We start from the raw sequence: 20,913 nt of genomic DNA, 5'->3' as shown, positions 1-20,913 counted from the left end.
CACTGCTAGAAAACAACCACTTTTGTTATTTGTTGGTCTTGAACAGTAGTCTACAGCAGTCTGCACCTTGGCCGGTGTCTTTCCTAAGTGTTACGCCATCCACTATCCCCTCTACCTTCCGATAACAAAGTGAGCTCATATACTTTGTCACTTTAGAAACATTTATATGATACGTATGAAACACCACAAATCTTGTTTTTCCACTTACACTGTTGCCATCATGGAGGCTACCAAAATGAAACAATACAAATCAGAACCCAGCAACCTGCAATTAACAATATCGAACTGGTGTGTTAGTGTGATGAAGTTTAATATGAGACACCCTCTTCTGTCAGGTAATTCCAATGAATCACTGCTATATGGACCATGTGATGTGTCACCTCTTTGTGGAGGTACCTAGCACACTGATCAGATACTCAACGGTGGGGCAAGAAAACGCTGCTAAACCTGTCTGCTGACTGGTCAAGAGACCCCCCCCCCCCCTACATTTAAGAGTACTGTCTGCAGTGGAAACACTAAACATGTCTAGGGTTTAGGTACATGTCTGTATAGGTTACATCCTGGCTCTAAGGGCATTATTTCAAAGTGTTCAGTGGAAACATGGCTTTAGGCTGGTGTGGGCAGACAGTCCCATTGTGCTACAGACTATGTAAAGGTGGAGTGAAAGGCTTGGGGGGGTTCAGGGAGGTGTTTCTGCATTTCCTGTCTGCATGCTAAGCTAAGCTAACTGTCTGGTTTGTAGCTTGATGACTGATATTTATAAGAGTGACATCAATCTTTTCATCCAGCTCTTTCCAAGAAAGTGAACAAAAGTATTTTTCCTAAATGTACGTCACGTTAATCAAGACACACACAGACATGCATAAACATGCAATCCACATGCCTTCTGGTTGTCATCACTCTTCACTCTGCCCTTTTGCCTGCAGGTACATGGGCCGAAATGGGCAGCCAATGACTCTGCGGCCTTGGAGGTCTTCCATGGAGGAGCCCAAGGAGAACGGACTGGAGAACGGCTTCAGTGACCCTGCTATTACTCCGGATGAACCCAAGTCTGAGCCCCTGCCTGAAATACCTTCACTGCTCCCAGCAGACAGTGGGCTAAAGAAAAGCATACTGCATCGACAGCAAAGCCTTGTGATACTCACAGGTAACACACACACACACACACACACACACACACACACACACACACACACACACATGTATACTGTTTCACTACAGTCATATCTTGTTATAATGTCATTAATGTCTCCTCACAGAGCCAGAGCAAGATAAGGACTTGCCAATCTCCACTGTGAAGACTCAGGAGATTCTTCAGGGCAATGTGGTGCGGGAGAGTGCAGAGGGTCACGGCACCATTGAGTAAGTATCGATCTTTTCACCCCCTGTTGACTTGTCGTCAGCACCTTCGGTTCAGTCTGACATGTAGGCATTTTCGCACATAAAGCACCAACAGCATCACTTCAGAGCCCAGTGTTCTACATTACCCAGATAAATGCCTCTTTGACTACAAAACAACATAGTTTCTTGCTCGCTTAATCTCCTGAAGCCTTCACACCTCTCCAGCTTTGAATCAGTGAGTTATTTATTGACTCATTAGTTCGTGATTACACAACCATCCACGTCCTCCCCGCCCCGGCGACGTCTGGTCCAGCAGACAAGATGAACAAATTTTCAAAGGAATTACCATTACAAGTTGAGCAAGTTACAAGGCATAAAACGTTTAGTTGGCTGCACAGGTTCCCATGAGTAATTCAGCACAGCACTGCATGGGAATTTTCCTCCTCTATTGGCTTGTTTGATGTGGAGTACTGTCCTGGTGTGGAGTCTTCAGGGTGTGGCACCTGTTATTGTTGGATGAGACATGAGTGGAATTCTTCAGTCAGGTGTAACCAGCCACATGCACGGAGCCAAAAAGCGACACGCAGGGATGCATAATGTCCTTTGAGAGCCATGCACAACACACACGCTGAATATTCCTTGCCTGAGCCTCTGAACAGACTCTACCAGTGAACTCTGTCTCTGTGTCAAAGGTCTGGATGCTGAGGCATTTCTCTCCTCCTCTCTTTTTTTATTCGGTTGTAGCTCCAAGTTCTCTTTCTTGTGTTTATTGCCTCTTTTATTAAGCCATCACTGCGTTTATGTGTCGTATTAAAGAAGTCAGGCTTGGACATACTTTCCCTCAAGTGAGGGTCCATGTCAGCCTCCAGCAGGAAACGGGAGGGCTGGGAGGTGAGCTTACCATCCTCCTACTAACAACATCAGGTGAAACTAAAACTACATAGATGCTGCTGGGTCTGGAGTAAGTTGTTTGAGTGCAGACGACACAGCAGCAGTGGAGAAGGAAAGAGTACATGCACTAGATGTGTTCACCACTACGGAACGTTGTTGGCACCGACAGTTTTACTCTTGAAATACAAGTGGGTACAACGTAGAAGAGAGAAACTGATCCCTTTTTTAGTGTCGATCCTACTGAGGCTAGGATCAATCTTCAAGACATGTTTAACCCTGTGGTCTCTCAGTGCCTCTCAGCTGTCCTCTTAGCTGCTGCTACTCGTTCCTCTGAGGCAGCTAGAGTAGGCCTGTATCATGCTTGAGCCAACATGAAATTAATCGCAACAAAAGAAACAGGGAAAAAGCAGTTACAGTTTATTGAAATGTAATGTCACTACTCTACTGCTCTGTTGATCGGTACTGAAAAGCCTCACCGTAGCGATTTGCGACTTGTGACTTGCCCCAAGTTGCTTTGTTGATACAGAGGTTAGCCTACTACAGTTGCAGTCACAATGGTACACATAAAAATGGCCAACACTCTGACCATTTTGCTACGTTGATTTGAATGGGAATGTCCATTCTGCTGTCATTTCATTTCTATGGGATGTACATAAGCTGTTTACATCCCAGCACTAGTTAAATCCTGTGGTGATAATGGAACTGTGATTCATTATACAGTGGAAGCCAGTCAATTCAGCATTTGGCATGTGCTTGTCTGACCCAATGATTTAAAATATATACATAACTGGACCTAGATCTAACCCAACCGACCCAACCTGGTGCATGAAAGAGATGAAAGACACCAGGAACTTGGGCGGGTCTCAGGTCTTTTTTATGGACCGGACAAACCTGGTAATTAAAATAGCTAGTAAAGACACTGTTCCCTTTGTTGTAGTTGTTATTGTTGTGAGCTGCACCTGATCACCCGGTGCTGCTGCTCAATGTTTTTTTCACTTTACTTTCACTTACTTTACTCTTGTAATTTCATCCTAAGTCTCATCACGCAACTTACACACACAGTACTTATGCATTTCTGTTTTGATCAGCGCCGATCATGGGTCTTCTCAGAGTCACTCAGTAATTACACATAGTGATAAACAGACCTGGGACGCGCTGTAATAGAGTAGAACAAGACCTGGACAAGACTGGCCATAATAAAATGTGGACCTGAAGCCGAATGGTTCACAGTTCAGGTCTAGGGTTCTAGGGTCCTTGGGTCTAGGTAGACCTATGAAGAACTCTAGTGTGTATCTTTCAGAGAAATATTTTGTATTTAGTTCGGTAGAAATGGCAAGATCCCAGACCCTGATCCACAGTATTCAATGCCAGACTGGTTGCATGTTGTTACAAAGGAGGTGCATATTCTGACATGTAGCTCTTGTAGCAGGTCACATCTAAGGCAGCTGAAGTGCTCTCCCTTGCTGCCCCCTGGTGTTACTTTGCAACCAGGAGCATCATGCAGATATTAAAGAATGAAAGACATTTTTTATGACACACAGTACCATTGAAATGGCCCATCCCACTTGGGATTACATGACACACAATGATACTGTGAATAAAAAATAGACTCTTGGCAGCTGACATCCACATTCATCATTGCTGTATACCACATACAAAAAATGTACACCTTATGACACAAGAGATTATAGACCTAAAACATGAATACACCAACACAAACTTTTTTACTCTTAGTGCCCATGTGTTGTCCAAATAATCTGATAATGCATTATGTTCTGTGACATTTATCATCATCACCTTTTATTGCCACGACTTCTAACCTCCTCCCCTGCAGGACAGAGAAGATTGACAAAGTGATAAAGCAGTGGGAGGGCTCCTTCTTCAGGGGGAATCCCAAGCTGCGGAAGAAGTCTGTGTCACTGCGCTTCGACCTGCACATGGCTGCGGCAGACGAGGGGTGTGCCCAGACTAAACAGGACAGCCTCCCTGATGTGGAGGTGCGTCTCATCATGAAGAGATCTCGCAGCATCCCAACCATCACACAGTAGCTCTCACCAGTCGGCCAGAGTCAGCGCTGCTTCACAGATGTTTGTGGTAACACTGGTGATGTTGAAGTTACAGAAATAGCAGCTGTGTCATTGAGAACTGGGATATGACCATCCATTGCTGTCATGCTTAATATGAATTTTCAAATCACAACCTTCATTGAACTTTGCATCACAGCTGATGACTGAAAAAGTTTTCTCTCATCTAATCTTGACTCTGGCAGGATAAGCTTTACCCGACAGGCTTTTGTGCTGATTTAATGGGGCCATTTTTATAGTGTCAAAAACCCACATGGCATATATCAGACCTTCATTCATTGCCTTACAGAGGATATCAATTTAATATGTAAACATATTTCTAGATCAAAAAAGTGTCTCTCAATACCATCACTGTTTCAGTATGAGGTCACTGGACAGAAGAGATTATATTGACCGTATGACTCTGCTTAACTACAGCATTTAATTCCAATTAACACTTGGTACAGGAGGCTGTGTGCACAGATAGATGGAGATAAATGGAGGTGTGGAGTCACAGATAACCATGAGCTGCTGTGAACTATCTAAAGGTGGATATTTTTTTGTTTAATTTCTTTAAGAGACTGTATGAAAATTATTAGGGGGAGGAGGGTGCAGAAGAGGGGGTGAGGATTATTTAAGTACTGCAATGCTATCTCTTCATTTAGCACTTGATTTATCACAATAGATTCTCCCAAAATTCACTTTTTTCTGCATCTCATGAGAAAGCAGAACAACAAAACAACAGGGCTAGGATATTTAGCGAAAAGAACAAATTATTATGTTTGTCAAAAGCACAATTCTTTGTGCACTTATTGAAGGAGAAATGCAGCTTATTCTCATTCCCAGGGCATCACATATCACCGCTTTGTCACACCCCTCAGCGTGTGATATCGACGCCAAAGGCACCTGTGGCGTCGATATCAGGCCACAGCTACCAGGCTTTCAGCAGATTCAAATGTAAACCCATCCACAACAATTCCTTTAGAGAGTGACTGACGTTGTATGAAGAGCAAAAAAGCGTACTGTGGGAGAGAGGTGAGGTGGTCAGGTCAAACACAATTGGACTTTCATCCAGGAGACCAGTCCGTGTCCTGTGTGAAACCAAAAGTCTGTGTTGTTTAACCTAACGTTTGGAATTTAAGCCTGCTCATTGCGCACTGACGTAACTCACATGATGTGTTTACATGACGTTACGGTACATATGTACTTATTTTAACCCAAAACATGATATTTTTTTTTTAAAACCCAACCAAGACGATTTGTTGCCTAAACCTAACCGCAACCATTTCACAACATTAACCACGTGTTATAATGTGTTTAAGTTGTGCAACCTGTGCGGCTTAGACGCCAAAGGGGCCTGACGGTTTATTGGTATTTAACGACCTGGGATGAGAAAGGGTTGTAAAATGAGTTGTAAGAGTTAAATTGGTCTTTGTCTTTAGAACTCGCTGAAACCAAAGTGCATTGTGGGTCTGATTGCCATTTTTGAGGTATTCTGGGTTTTTTTGGGTTTTTTTTTATTTACATTTGCTTTTATGTTAAAATATATAGCACTAAATAATTTGACATTGCTTAAATAATTATATTGTAACTTTATCACAGTCTAAAAGCACTGGTTGTAGACCTGCAGCAATTAATTGATCAGTTGTCAAGTATTAAATTAGTTGCCAACTAATCTGATATTCTATTAAACGGTTTGAGTAATTTTAAGAGGAAATAAATATTAATATTTTATAGTTTCGTAACTCCTCTATGACAGTTAACTGAATGTATTTGGATTGTGGGCAAGACATTGTAGGACATCGTCTGAGACATTTTTCACCATTTTCTGACATTTTATAAACACTTAATCAAGAAAATACTCAACAAATTAATCAACAATGAAAATAATAGTTAGTTACAGCCTTATTTTTTTCCTTTCTAACCAGTGGTGTTAGTGATAAGCTTATTCTGTTAATATATTGTTTTATCCAGTGTAACTGATTGCTCATCGTAAACATCTTCTAACAGACAATTTATTACTTCTTACATCCTATAAACAGACACTGACTCATTCAGTGAGCACTTAATATAATTCGGTATTAATTTTACCTCCATGCTGAATAGACAGCCATAACAACACAGTTTTTTTTTTTTAGGATGTAGGGGCATCTACTGGCAGAAATAGAATATAATATCCTGTTGTATGTTTTCATCAGTTTATCATCACCTGAAAAAAATAATCATGTTTTCATTAACTTAGAATGAGCCATTTATCTACATATAGAGCGGGTTGTCTTCCAAAGAGTTCACTATGTTGTTCTAGAACAGACAAACCAAATGCTAGCTCAAGATAGGGCCATTTGCATGGATACATCGGACACAGTAGTTTTCCCACATAACTGGCACACAGGGGAAGTTTCAGTTTTGCAACCTCACCACTAGATGTCACTAAATCCTACATACTGGACCTTAAAATCAAAGTTCTACTGAGTGAAATGTGATGCCTAATTTAGCAAAAGACTTCAGTGACATTAGTTATACAAAATAGTGGTAGTATAAATAACTTTCGGCAATCATTTTTATATGATATGAAATAAGTACAGTTGTAAAGAGGCCATTGGTGGTGGTCAATGAGCTTCAACATACTTATAGTGTCTGAACTGCTCACAGGTATGCACAATGATACTATAAACAAGATTGTTGTTTGTTGTTGTATCATCCAAGTACGAGGTTAAAGGCAGCAACGTGGGGTTAGCACCTTTTTGCTGTCGGGGCATGTGGATTGGTGTCGCTAATAGGTAACAGTTTTGCCAAATAACAGCTCCTGACATCCACACTGAGTTTGTCTTGGTCTGGTATTCTCTAAGTTTGCTTTCGCGTCATCTGTCTGATAATTTAATGGGTTGGATAACTTATTTGTTGTTTACTGTACCGCTCGCTGTAGCTATACCTTCAAAGTGGCGCATCAGGGACATCACACACGATACACACACGTGGCTGACAAAGACCGATAGAGCTGTAGTACTTTAAGATTTTGTGGAGAGGGGCGTTGCACTTCTTTTCTTAGTCGAGGGGCCCTAATAATTTCCCTACAGTCCCTAAACGCTTGCACTGCAGACACCTACAGCACTTAGAAGAACATCAGCACTGAGAGAGAAATCCAGATTGTGTGTACTTTGCGGGTCTTTTGTCTTTGCAGTTCATTCTCTATGTTGAGAAAAAAAAAATCTTGCAACACAAAGTGATAATGTAGCTACATTTTATGATGCATTATCACAAAAAAAAAAAAGGTAAAAAAAAATGCTCACTGTGATCTCAACGGCAGTGAGGCTCTTAACACTCACCATGTGTCTCAGAGAATTTAGATTCCCTGTCTTAACCAGAGGAGGGCAGTATTTGTAAATAGTTAACACTGCAGTGTATCTTCAATGCTCAACTCCGGGTTGTGTAGCACATGCTATCTGTTACACCTTAGATTAAGAGTTTTTATGCTAAACTTTGAGTTGGCACCAAAGATATTTAAGAAAATATATATAATAAGAAAAAGGACCATTGTGCATTGCATTTGGGTGCCTCAGAATATATTGAGAATATTTAAAGATATTATCTATGCAGTTCTGTGCTTGATTTTGCTTTGCTTCATGAAGCACACTTCATTTTGGGAGCTCTGTAACTTCAGAATGAAGCATTATGCTTTTATCTAACAATTTATCATTTAAAATAAAAAAATAAATATGTGCAGACTGTTGTGTGTTTTCTGTCAGACATACATCATCATAAATCTTCATTGATTTACTAGAGGACATAAAGCAATTAACCACAGTGTCTTCCTTTATGTTTACAGGCTTTGATGATGTGGTAAATCACAAGATAAAGCTGTGTTTTTCACACTTTGACGCACGCCATCTCTTTTCGTCAGACATAAACATCTGTAAGCATGCACAGACACAAGTTCAACAGTTCAGCATGTTTATTTCTCGTCATAACAACATGAATATACAGAGAAGAAATGTTTACAGTGCAGCATAATAAATACATTCAGAAATATACAACTGGGGTATATGCAGAGTTTTGGCTTTGAAATTAAAGGACAATATGAGAGTTGTTTTTCTTATAGTCTGTTAACAGAACCTTCAAAACCCCCCATCACTATATGTAATAGCATAGTGCAAATTTACACATCAGTTTACATTGGAATAAGTCAGTATCCAGCTCCATGCCCTATGTAAGGTGCTGGTTTCTAACATTTTCTACAAGAACATTTTACATTGAATTTATTAGGTATTACAAAAATATCGTTGTGTTTGTGTTAACATTTTTACAAGCTGCATAGAAAATATTTTAACAGTAGTAGAGTGCCATTTAATTACTGGTTCTTTGTTCGATATGTTCTTGCTTGACAGCGATTCAGTCTTGTGTATCTTCATATATGCAACAGTAACCTGTCTTTTCAATATCACTTTAATCACATGACCACGGTACGAGTCTGGGTCATCCCAAGCATTTATGAATCAGATTTTTCTGATTTGTAACCCGACAGGTACAGTTACCAGTTTAACCACAGCAGTAATGACTTACAGTGTCCAGCATATTGGTCAGGTTACATGAGGAAAATACAGTGTAAGACAGACAGTGTATGTAGGGCCTTAAGGTGGCTTGTAGTGTTATGTTGTCTCAGTGCTTGTGTGTCTACGGCTTGGATATGGCAGCCTGAATGACCTGGATGACTTTGTTGCACGGCTGCAGGGGGTCATATTCTGCAAAGACGTGGCATACGTTCTCCATGCCGGCCTCCACACCCTTTGCCACGAAGCCAAACATCCTGTTGTGACAAAGAAATTTTACATTAGATTGATTTTTTTCATACAAAGTGGTTTTTACAGTTAAATACAAAACCCTTCTCTGATTTTGTAAGCAATTCAACTTCAAACTTACCTTGCACCGAAACTGGAACCTCTCACCCACCTGTAAGAGTAAAAAAAAAGAATATTAATAGATGTGGTCTACTTTGGTATTCTGTGTAAACGAAAGCACTTTTTCACTAGTATTTGATGCATAGCAGGAAAGTCACACGTGTAAGTATTAACATCTTCAAAAAAAGGTTACACAATATTTTTTCCACAAGCATATAGTATTCTGAAAATGATTCCTTTTGATTTCAGAGCTTGTTGCTGCACACTCACAGTCGATTGTCTGGATCTTCACCACCGTAGCTGAGCAGGTGAGCAGGATAATGGCGTCTGAAGAAGAGCCTGTGAAGAAATGATTACAGCTGTTAGAAATTATCAATCTTAACAAAATGCCACACACAAAACACACCATGATTTTGTGGTGTACTGTGAGTAAAAATCTCAATGGCAGGATGAGGGATGTGTCTCTTCTTACTTCCTGTTGATGTCTGTCAGCGTGACACCCTTTGAAGACACCTTCAGATTGACTATGGCTGGTGCGAATGAACCCGAGGCCTTCTCAAATGTGGACGACACCGCCTTTTGCACTGCACAGGGGCCCGTCAGCATTTCAGTGGGGACAGCGTTCAGATAGACAAAATTGGAAGCTATGGAGAAGGCAGATATTGTGATAGTTTGAGTAGGAATAGAGGTTGAATGCACAGACACATGAAAATGAATGAAACTCCATCATGGATTGTTGATCACATCCCTTCTTTTCATTCTCATAGGAAAAACAGACATAAATAGATCATTTCAAATATGATTTAACAGTATCAATATTAAACAAGTGTACTTTGAGGTGGTCACAATTAAACGTCACTCTAAAATGTGCGGTTTGATCACACAACACAATGCCAGAGATGTCAAGTTTTGAGAGGATGTACCATTGGCTGACTGCAAGAATGTCCACCAGAGTTGTTGCCTGTGAACTTAATGTTCATTTCACTACCATACGCTGTTTCTGAAGTAATTCACGTTAAGTTGGCAGTACATCCAACCGGCCTTACAACCGCAGAACACATGTATCCACACCAGCCCAGGACTGCCACATCCAATGTCTTCACCCGCGAGATCGCCTGAGGCCAGCCACCCCAACAGCTTATGCAACAACTGGTTTGCACAACCGAAGAATTTCCGCACAAACCATCAGACACCGTCTCAGTGAAGCTCATCTGCTTGTTTGTCGTCCTCACCAGGGTCATGACCTGACAGCAGTTTGTCATCGTAACCGACTTGTGCAGCTCAGAGGCCGGTTGGATGTACTGCCAAGTTCACAGAAAAGACATTATAGATGGTGTATGGTGGTGAAATTAACATTCAGTTCAACAGCTTTGATGGACGTTCCTGCAGCAAGCATGCCAAAGGCACGCTCCCTTAAAACTTAATAATTAATTGAGACCATCCCAAGGCACACTTGTGTAGTAATGATGCTGTTTAATCAGCATCTTGATATGCCACACCTGTCAGGTGGATGGATTATCTTTGACAATAAGTGCTTACTAACATGGATTTGAACAAATTTGTGACCAAAATTTGAGAGAATATATATCTCTATTGAGTGCATGAAGAAAGTCATAGATCTTTAACTCAAACCTGTAACAACAGGAGCAAAAACAAAAGTTTTGCTCTTAAATTTCTGTTCAGTGTATATTTATTTCTTACAGGAAACACAGTAAACCTTAACCAAAACTTTCTTCTCTCAGTGTGTTTTTTTTTTTTTTTTTGTATTTTTATTATTTTATTATGGTATTATTACTATTACATTTTATATATCTTTTTAGATTTTATTTTTTCTATTTTTTCTATTACATTATTATCATATTTTATTTATGTATTATCATATTTTTAATTTTTTTGTATTTTCTTAAAAAATGTTAGATATAATTGAAAATATATAAAAATTAGATCAACACGTTGAAGTACTTGGATGGCTGTTCAGTTGGCAGTGGTGGAAAGTAACTAAGTATTCAAGTACTGTTCTTAAATACAATTACGCAGTACTTGTACTATACTTAAGTATTTCTAGTTTTGTATTGTATTGTCTATTTTACTCCACAGTACTTCTACTACTCAATTACTAGTTACTTTGCAGGTGTTACATACAAAATACAGGCTACTTTCACATCAATAAATACAATTTATCAGTTTTCAAAAATAAACTACTTAACTGCATGTAAAGTATTAGCCTCACCTCAACATAAAATACTACATACAATGCTAATAAAATACAGCAGACAGGTGACATTCTTTTGCTTAATGAGTACTTTAAGTAGACGTTACTGATAATACTTATTTACCTCTACTTAACTGTAGGACTTAGTTGTGGTAGAGTATTTTTTATACCTTAAATAGTGAATACCTCTTTCACTTGATAGATTAACTACAATTACATCTAATTACTTTCATCCATCTTCCAGGCCCTTTAGTTTAAAGCTATTGTTATTACACAGCGGTTAGTTCCGACAAAGTAATTTGATTGGACAGATATAAAACAACGTCACTGGCACTTTTAACTATGTATGTATCACTCCGCTTCACAGGCGTCCTACTTTCCACTCGCTAATTACATTAACCGTTAATTAACCGACATAAACAGTCGTCGTAACAAACAAAGCACCATGAAAACTGATATATTTCCACAGATAATATTTCTGAGTTAAGTTAGTTAACTAGTTAAGTTAGTTGTCAGAGGAGGACGACTTGAAGAGAAAACCCTGGATAAACCGCTGAAGACCTCTAACTTAGGTGGGCTCATGTGACATCAGCCGATGTCGCAATCCAGGTAGGCTACTGTGTTGACCAAGCCCGCGAACGTTACTCATCACAGCTCACACATGCCAACAAAGTGACTGTGAGCAGACTCTTATTGCACAATAAATGAAAACACACAGATTAATGTACATGATATAAAGTAGCTGGCCTGCGGTAACATGTCCAGCCCAAGCCCTGTCGCGGAACTAGTTGTGTTGGCGGAGCCATGAAAATGATTAAATGAACAAGTCTAAATCTGTTGTCACTCATTATTGTTAACAAATTAATTGCGCTAGAGTAACTTGTTTAAAGGTGCTGTCACATTGGAGGTCGTGCTGTCATACTGAGTATCCTCAGCAGCACTGGACCTGCTGCCTACAACCAAATCACAGTCCTCCAGATAATCAGTACAAAGCACTGACTCTCCTTTGGCATTGCTTAGCTGTGGGTGTGATTATTTTTTAGATATAAAACGGAGTAGTAGAAGGAAGAAAACATATTCACATATAAGAATCAAATAGATATTATTCACAAGTAAGATGGGGGAAGATATCCCTCTTGAGAGAAGTCAATTTACTGTAAGATTTAAATAAAAAATGGATATGATTTTAGCATGTGCAGGATGATGATGCATAAACCAGCACACTGTTGGGAGAAATGAATTGGTACAGTAGCCAATCTTGTTGTTACAGCACAAAAGTGGAAGTCTTGTAAAGGGTCAACTTGCTCCACTATTGGGAGCAAGCTGCAAAACAAGCTATATAATTAAATACAACAAATGGATTGTCTATCTAGAAGCCTTGTAGTCTTTCCTCCTGGCTTATTGTTTTAATCTCAGAATGTCTTCCTCCAGAAAGCTTGCTAAAATTATTGGCTAATTCTACATAGATACTAATGATTACTATGCAGCAAGAATGCATCGATTCAGATTTAATGTCTCCATGCATTATCGCACAGCCACTCGATACATGTGTTGAGAGTAGATTTAGTGCCATATATTGGTTAGGAGAGGAATTAAGGGGGTGGTGCCCCATCTTACCCACAGGTGTAATCAATACCACTAATCAGCCATTTCTCCATTCCATTCAAGAGTCTGGGTAAGCCGCACTATACATAACAACAAGACCCCGCTCCTGACACTGCTAAATGGAAGGCAGCCTTCATTAATTAAGGTTATCAGTTACACCTGTGTGTGCGCTTTTCCTGCTATGATGAGTGAAAATGTGAAGTGATAAGGATTTACTCTTCTTCTACTTCTGTGTCTTATTGTTTGGGAAAGTGAAATGTGCATGTGGCACCTATTCCCGTCACTGATAAATTCAAAAACCCTGGACTTTAACATTACTTGCTAATCAAGCATGTCAAGTTAAGTTTAATCGAGTTTATATTCTTTACTGTTGTTGTGTCCCACCTGTTTTGTTGTTGTCCTCTGATGCTGGTTTGTCATTAGCCCGCTCTTGTTCTGTTGCGCCCAAAACTGTGTAGGCAAATAAGAGATTAGGTTTTCATCTTATACCTTCTTACATACACACACACACACACACACACACACACACACACACACACAATGCCCTGCAGTAGTGGCTTACCTTGGGATTGGAGCAGTAATTTGCAGGGTAGTGCGTAAGCAGAGATAGTGTGCTGGTAGACCAGGGCAGAAAGACTACCTGTAAAGATAACACAAAAAAAACGATGAAGTACAAGTACCGTCTCATTCTGGACCATAAAAGGTAATAAAAATGTAAATGTCTCACTGACATTATTTTAAAGTGTAAAAGGGGGGTGATTGCAGTGTTGTTTTCTTAAATTTAAATGTTTGGCTCATTCCAGGATCAAATCTAGTTTTGATGTAAAGAGTGTAAGGTGAAACTGAAATGGGCTTCTTTTTTTTTTCCCGCCGTGGGGATTTTACAGAGATAGATTCATAAGATAGAATTCTATGTAAGCTGATAAGACAGAAAGAAAGAGCCCCAGAATAGACATTAATAATGGGTCCGTGGGTGTGAGAACACACCCTGTAAACTCATACCTTTGAAAAAAAAGATTAAGATCCACCCCACTACTACCCACCCACATCTTAAAAGGCCAGACATGGCTGAGTCAATTCTGGCGTGGCATCATGAGCCAGACCAGAATGTGCTCATACTGAGTAGGCAATTGCATTTTGAGTGAGTTTTAAGGAAATTAATCACTTCTTGATAAGTAACTAAGTGTCTCTGCTGGCTGTTAACTTACCAAAGTATGGTTCCTGAGAGGAGCCTTTGATGCGTACGCCCTTTGCTGATGATTCAATAAGGAAGTGTCTGACAAGATCTGAATTGCTGTCTCCTGTTTTGATGAAAGGACAAATGTCAGGGAGAAAATAAAAGTTAGGTGCAGTCAGTGAAGTAAATGTACAATATATGATATTGATATGTAAAAGTGATGGCACTGGCAGTTATTTATGTAGCGCATGACTGATCCTTTATTATCTTACTTATTTTTATTTATTTATCTTTAGTTTCCTGCTCCACATGATGCCAAGCCCATATATAATCTTTCATTTGAATGTAATTTAAGCAGCAAACTTTGACTTATTTCAGATCTCCTTCTTTCAAGGTCCCTTATAAATCTTGTCTTATATAACCTTATAAAATAATTTTGTTTGACTATATTTGTGTAAGTTGTTTCTCAAAATAACATTGATGTCAGAAAGCAAAAACCTTGTAGTGACGTCCCAAAACCAAGGATGATTACAGTCTCTAATTGATCCGAGAGATAATTCAACAGAGGAATATCGATGTGCTCTGAGTCTGCTCACTGAAATAGTCTCAGCGCCCGACACAGTGCTCACATGTCTTTCATATCCTGCATTCCCAAAAAGAAAAAGTAAAAAAATACAAATCTGCAAATGAAATAAACCTCAAAAGTGTTTCGTGAGTGAGGTCCGTTTTTTCCTCTCGGATTGCTTACACTGCCATAAACAGCTGGTTTTCTTTTGTGTTTACGCAGCGTATAGTGTGGGTGGAAAAAATAACAGCACTGTCTCCTGCCTGGCCGCAAATAGAGCTGGATATCATCAGACATGCCCATTCACATCAGTGGAGTTGGGTAAGTTACTCCGCGTGCCTTTCAGTTCTCTAGTTATAGACAAATGACGACAGCCGCCCCGTGCAAAACTGTGCTCACGTTGTTTGTTTGTGATTGTGGTGTCTGTGGCATTCATGAGCTTCTCTTTTCTGCATCTGACCAAACACTGCTGTGACTTTTGTGACGGCACTTGACTTAAGAGCAGACAAGCCACTGCCCTGACTAGTAAAAGTTTACCTGGGTAGGCGGTGGAAGTGAAGTTGGCAGCCGATTGGTCCACCTTCATAGCCAGACCAAAGCTGCCTCTGTAGGAGGTGCTGTCTCTCACCACAAATGTTCCTGCTTCTCTGTCCTTCACCAGGGCTTCAGCTAGAATGAATGAAACAGCAAATGCTTAGAGGAAGTTGCAAATGTGTTTGTATTTCTGTATCTGCACTGCAGCAGAGACCTACATCCTGGATGAAAAGAAAACACTAGATGGTGCAAGATGAAATAACTTGAGTAAAGTAGTTATGTTTCGTTGAGTGTGTTGTTTGAGATTCTCACCTTCTGCTCTGTTGATATGCGGACGGAACCAAAACTGTGAAGTGTCCATGACAAACTTCATCGAGGGCTGGCTGCCATAAAAACGGGCTTGGAAACCTGAAAACCCATAAAAACACGACAGTGGGGTCAAATACTGTTTGAAATATGGAAGCTGCCAGCAAAACAGACTACTATGAGATGTGCCACTCACTGTGAGGAGACAATGGCTTTGAGTTGGGCGAAAGGAGGTTCTGCATCAGGTCAGTTTCTGATCCAGGAGCCTGGATGTACAGATCCGGCTGTGGTGCGCCATTGACAAGCAGTACAGGAACATCGCTCCAAGAACTAGAGAGTGAAGCCGGACTGCTCTGCGCTCCTTTGCCGTGAAGCTCCCGTCCTCGCCTTAACAGAGGGGGCTTGTCTGGGCTGTGCCTGTTATCAACCGGCGCTGTTCTGGAGCCGTCACTGAAGGAGATGGACGTGCCAGTTAGGATGGACTCTGGGGAGTCGGCATCTTCACTGGCCAGGGACAGGTTGCTATACAGGGAGAGAGAGGATATATGCAATGAACAGATCAATATGCTGTATCAGTAAATATGAACCTTAAAGAGGACCTGTTATGCTTAATTTTAGGTTCATACTTGTATTTAAGGTTTATATTGGAAAATGTGTAAAGGCTTTAATGGTCAGAAAATACTTTATTTTCGTCATACTGTCTTTGCTGGAACACCTGTATTCACCCTCTGTCCGAGAATGCTTTGTTTTAGTGTCTCTATAAGCCCTCTCCTAAAAAAGCACAGTCTGCTCTGATTGGTCAGCGTTTTCGGATCTGCAGTAGCTAGGTGTCTCTGCACCGTCACTGCAGCCAGGGAATGACTGTACTGGAGAATTGTGGCACTTTTGGTAACACAATTACCAATAAGAGCCTCTAAACACAACTGGACATGTTCCAGGAGGAATATGATCCGTAAAGCATAAAAGGTCCTCACAGTCCTTTAATTTGTATCATGAGAATGAAATTAGACAGGGTTAAAATTTAGTACTATTATTACTGATATAAAACTTTAGTTAAACTGCACAAACACGAACAAGAACAAGTTCACTTCAGCACAGTTAAAATTTTACAGCATATTTAAAAGATGCATGTTCTAGACTTGTCTAGTTGCAGGCCTTGCTTTGATTGTGAGCTTTACCTGCCAAGGATGTAGCTTGTGTCTGAGCATGTTGATGTGGAGATAAGCGAGATAGCACTATTTCTGTTTGAGCGTGACAAGCGCGTGGGTCCTTGGGAAAAGGTGGCGTCGAGCTTCGGAGACGCATGTCGTCGGGGTGCACTGCCAAATGGTAGCGGAGGCAGGGAAGATGTAGGGGAGCTGGAGAACATCAGTGTGCCGTGGGGACTGAAGCTGCTGTATGTAGGGATGGGTATACTGGGTGACACAGCTGGGACCACGGTGGGCAGGGAGCAAGGAGAACATCCTCTGGGGACCAATTCACACTGGGAGACATCTTCATCTGAGTCGTCTGAGAACGGAGAGGAAAGTGTGAGCAAAGGCACCGAAAACAGTCGATAAAATGTCATGAAACCGTCAGTGGAAAAACCCTCCGTGCTCCATGATTTCTCTGACTTCGAGCTGTGGTTTTCTGTTAGTTAAAAGGGCTTGGCCTGCGTATGTAAACACCATTTCTAAAGCTCACCTGATAGACATTGATATTTCTCATGCAGGTACTTGCTTGCACAGCCCAGGTCATTCCTTCCAAACTAGATGCTTTGAATTGTCTATTTCTGCTGTTGCGATGATACCAAATCAGCGAGTGGAGTCCCAACTTGTTCTTTGTGTGCTTAAGAATCTGTCTGCCTCACTGTGTTGATGGCAACTGAGTGAATTCATTTCCCCAGGGTACTGTTGTAGCCTGTGGTCAACGTGTGCCAGGTGCCGTCTGCAACCCAAGTTACATAATAATGACTAATGTTGAAACAGAAATAGCAAAATGTGTCCGTGACTGTAGACAGGTGCTGTGGTGAGTGTTGTTTCAAGGGGAAATAATGTGTTTTGTAACAATAGGTGAGGAGTCATCAAGAGAGCGCATGAATTTTACCTTTTGCTGTTTTGCCTGATGGAATGAACTTTACCTTGATTTCTCATCACTGGTGCTTGATTTCCTTCAACACACTCGGCTCTCTGTTTCATATATATACCTCTAAACATCTCTCAAGTAAAGATGAGCAACAGGAAATCCATTTTTATGCTTTGCTGACTCTTGTGCACACATTCTGATCAGAGCAATGTGAGTGAAGACACCCATGTACCACCCTCATGTGTGTCTACTTCAGTGAGCTTCTCTGCCTCTGTGGCCTTACATGTGCAGGGTGTGGTACTGGTGTTGGCAGTCATCCCAGAACAGCTGAAATGGTGCAATTATCCCATGATGAAAAAACAGATTTAACTATCTCAGAAAGGGCGGGTAAATTTCCAAAGTCCCAGGCTGTGTGTACTATTTGTTTTATGGGGTGACTAGTTTTACTGTGCTCTGTGTCACACCCCTGCAATGTGTTGCACTGCAGCCCAGTCGCCAGAAGAAAATGGGCATAGTACAATTCTGCAATAACACATATTACATTTGCACGTTTCATATGTATCATCAGTATTTCTAACTCTCATGGTATATGAGTGGAGGTGATGGCGAATGGCGTAACACCTAGGTGAGATGCCTGCCAATCTGCAGACCACTACATGCTGCTGTTCAAGACAAATTTTTTACCGAGACACTGCTGTGTTTTTTGTATTTGCAGTTTTAATGTATCCGCTGCATAATGATGTACAAATAAGAAGTGAGAAAGAGTTTGAATAATGTAGAAAAGAAAGTGGCTTTACAGTCGTACCTGTCGGAGGGCTGATGCACATGGGACTTTTGTTGACCTCAATGGGTGTGAATGTCGGATCCATTTCCAGGATGAGCTGGTTGAGACTATCCAAGGAAATATCAAGCTCAGGGTCACCATGGTTACTGCTGGGCTCCGTGACAGTGGGATGTTGTTTGACTGTCTGCTGCGCCGAGTCCAGGCGGATAGTCTGACCCACTCTCAGGACATGTTTGGGTATCATTTGGGACATGCCTTTAGCTGCAGGCATCATGTTAGGAGAGCTCACAGTCTTCTGGGATTACTGCCGACAGAGATACAATGGAGAGAGATCGGTTACACTGTCTTTACTGTAATTATAGCCTTGCTTTTGTCCTTTCTTTGCAAAACAGATCCATCATAAGTTTTTCCCAGATACTCATATTCACAAGAAATGAAGTGCATTTTGACCACGGTTATGCAGCATACATAAATACGTATATCTAAAGTTTTTTATTGGTACCTTTGGTGATTCAGTGGTCGAATATAACCAAGCACATTTGCTCAAGTGTTGTACTTGTGCTCCACATAAGTACTTCCATTTTATGCTGCTTTATACCTCTACTCTGCTTCATCTCAGAGGGAAATATTGTACTTTTTACTGCACTACATTTCTGTGGCCTGACAGCTTTTGTTACTTTCAGTTTACAGTTTTTTGTCCCCTTCCTGTCCAGTGAGAGCCATGTTTGTTCAGATGTGTTGATGGTAAATGTTTGAGATAAACTGATCCTTTATGTGTTGAAAGAATCTCCTACTTCTTAAGAGAAATTAACTCTTTAAAAACCCTCTTGGATCAGCTGGAAAATGCATCATCACAAAGCTCATAAAAAGTTGACTTTTTTTTGTGATGAATGGTTCTCACAGGACAGCGACACTACAAACATATGATGTTCTTATAGAATATAATGCATTGCTGTAGTTTAAACTACTCAATAGTATGTAAAGGGGGTTAAAGGTATCACAACCTTGAACATCAACAGCAGTAAAATGCAACGTACACATTATGGAGCAATAATAGAGGGAACATTTTACTGTACATCCAGTACTTTTATTTTAACAATTTGAAGTGCATTTTGTTGATAATACTTACTTCTACTTAAGTAAGGTTTTGAATGCAGGACTTTTACTTCAGTAGATTTTAATAGTAAAGGTTTGGTTAGTTCATTCAATTGACTTAAGCAATATAACACTTGAACGTTGGTAATCAGTAAGTGTCCGATAAGTGCATAAGTCAGTACATTAAGGCTTCCCCCATGTTCCTGATGAATAATGACACAAGCTGAGTAAATGGCGTACTCCAGTGCTGATATCAGCATGAATAGCTGCTCAGGAAGGGTGTGTCATTTGGGGGGTGCTCACACTGTGTCTCCCTGTCCGTGTTTCAGACAAGGAGTGGTGCCCAGTGAGTCACCTGGTGGACTGGTGGTTACCATGACTACATTAGTGTTTTTCTACAACAGCCAAAACATTTTCTAAAGTAGCCTACACACAAAATCTGCTCTTTCTGTTTGGAAGAATTTAGATAATGAATAATGTTTTTTTGCTTTTGAGAAGCACCTGCTCAGGTTCACAAAACTGAAAATAATGTGCCATGAAGTAACACTGGCGTACGAGGTGCCATGCATTTTTTGACTATTCAGCATTTGTCGATTTAGTAAATGCAAACATACATATGGACATCATAATCTACTCTGAAGTAGCTTATGTCCCTGCTAAGACCTGCTGCAGCACTAATAATAATAATAATAATAATAATAATCATAATCATAATAATAACACCACATAAATCATGAACAGGGAGCAATCTAATAAAAATAAAATAATGCAGATATATGTATTCAAAGCTGCTGATACACTGACTGACCATACATATTTTTACTGTGACTGATTATATATCTTAAGTTAAGGCAAAGAGAGGTCACCTACCTTATTTTCCTCTGGTCAAGATTCAGTGGCTGTAACGTTGTTTAACTCTCAGCCTCTTCACTCTTTTACTGTGACATTACTCATGCTGCCTGCTACTATTAATGAAATCCCTGCCCTTTTCCTGTCAGCCTATCAGCAGTGAGGATCACTTTTTTCCATGCGGTTCCCACTGATGACGTCATTTCAGTAGTGTAAGGTTTATAGCCTGAGGGTTAACACCGGGCTGTACTCTTCTAAAAAAAAGTGCATCGGAAGTCAGGTTTGTTTCATTTCTTGGAAGCAAAATTACGCCTGTGTTTCTTCTTAATGATGTTAATCACAACGCAGTCAGGACTTCCGTCGCACCATTTTAGCTTGATTAACTTGACAGATGAATGCCCATTTGTCTGTAACTGACCAAACTGACACGTTGATTCTAGTGTCCACTTGACATATTACACTTCTGATCCTGTAAAGGAAACCATTAACATCTCTGGCCCAGCTTATTAATGTGATGATATTCCCCTTTTTT

The 20,913-nt window shown here is 40.4% G+C and overlaps 2 protein-coding genes across 2 annotated transcripts in view; one reads left to right on the top strand and one right to left on the bottom strand.

Annotated features, from left to right (window-relative positions):
- krt222 (keratin 222) overlaps positions 1-7,977 on the top strand; it is a 32,913-nt gene extending 24,936 nt beyond the window's left edge. Inside the window, exons 9-11 of the mRNA XM_050045424.1 lie at positions 927-1,147; positions 1,260-1,362; positions 4,067-7,977. Coding sequence (XP_049901381.1) covers positions 927-1,147; positions 1,260-1,362; positions 4,067-4,280 — 538 coding nt within the window. The 3' untranslated portion in view covers positions 4,281-7,977. The remainder of the gene's footprint in view (positions 1-926; positions 1,148-1,259; positions 1,363-4,066) is intronic.
- Positions 7,978-8,238: 261 nt separating this feature from the next.
- LOC126390913 (tensin-4-like) lies at positions 8,239-20,465 on the bottom strand. The gene is made up of 13 exons (XM_050045423.1): positions 20,403-20,465; positions 18,459-18,741; positions 16,768-17,098; positions 15,786-16,111; positions 15,596-15,691; positions 15,287-15,418; positions 14,216-14,308; positions 13,570-13,647; positions 13,392-13,457; positions 9,663-9,834; positions 9,461-9,529; positions 9,213-9,242; positions 8,239-9,099 (listed from the first exon to the last, which is right to left on the bottom strand). The coding sequence occupies exons 2-13, from the start codon at positions 18,709-18,711 to the stop codon at positions 8,967-8,969; spliced, it is 1,779 nt and encodes a 592-aa protein (XP_049901380.1). The 5' UTR covers positions 18,712-18,741; positions 20,403-20,465; the 3' UTR covers positions 8,239-8,966.
- Positions 20,466-20,913: the final 448 nt, after the last annotated feature.

Source organism: Epinephelus moara, chromosome 5 (genome assembly GCF_006386435.1).
Source record: "Epinephelus moara isolate mb chromosome 5, YSFRI_EMoa_1.0, whole genome shotgun sequence".
Taxonomy (NCBI): Eukaryota; Metazoa; Chordata; class Actinopteri; order Perciformes; family Serranidae; genus Epinephelus; species Epinephelus moara.
Note: the sequence above shows the minus strand (reverse complement) of the source record. Positions and strands in the feature narration are given on the sequence as shown.

Bases quoted from the DNA above. Each gene is read 5' to 3' on its own strand.
- LOC126390913 (XM_050045423.1), bottom strand. From the start codon at position 18,711: ATGATGCCTGCAGCTAAAGGCATGTCCCAAATGATACCCAAACATGTC. The intron at 14,309-15,286 runs GTAAACTTTTAC...TCATCAAAACAG, and splicing joins CACTTCCACCGCCTACCCAG to GAGACAGCAATTCAGATCTT. The intron at 13,648-14,215 runs GTAAGTTAACAG...TTATCTTTACAG, and splicing joins CTCTCAGGAACCATACTTTG to GTAGTCTTTCTGCCCTGGTC.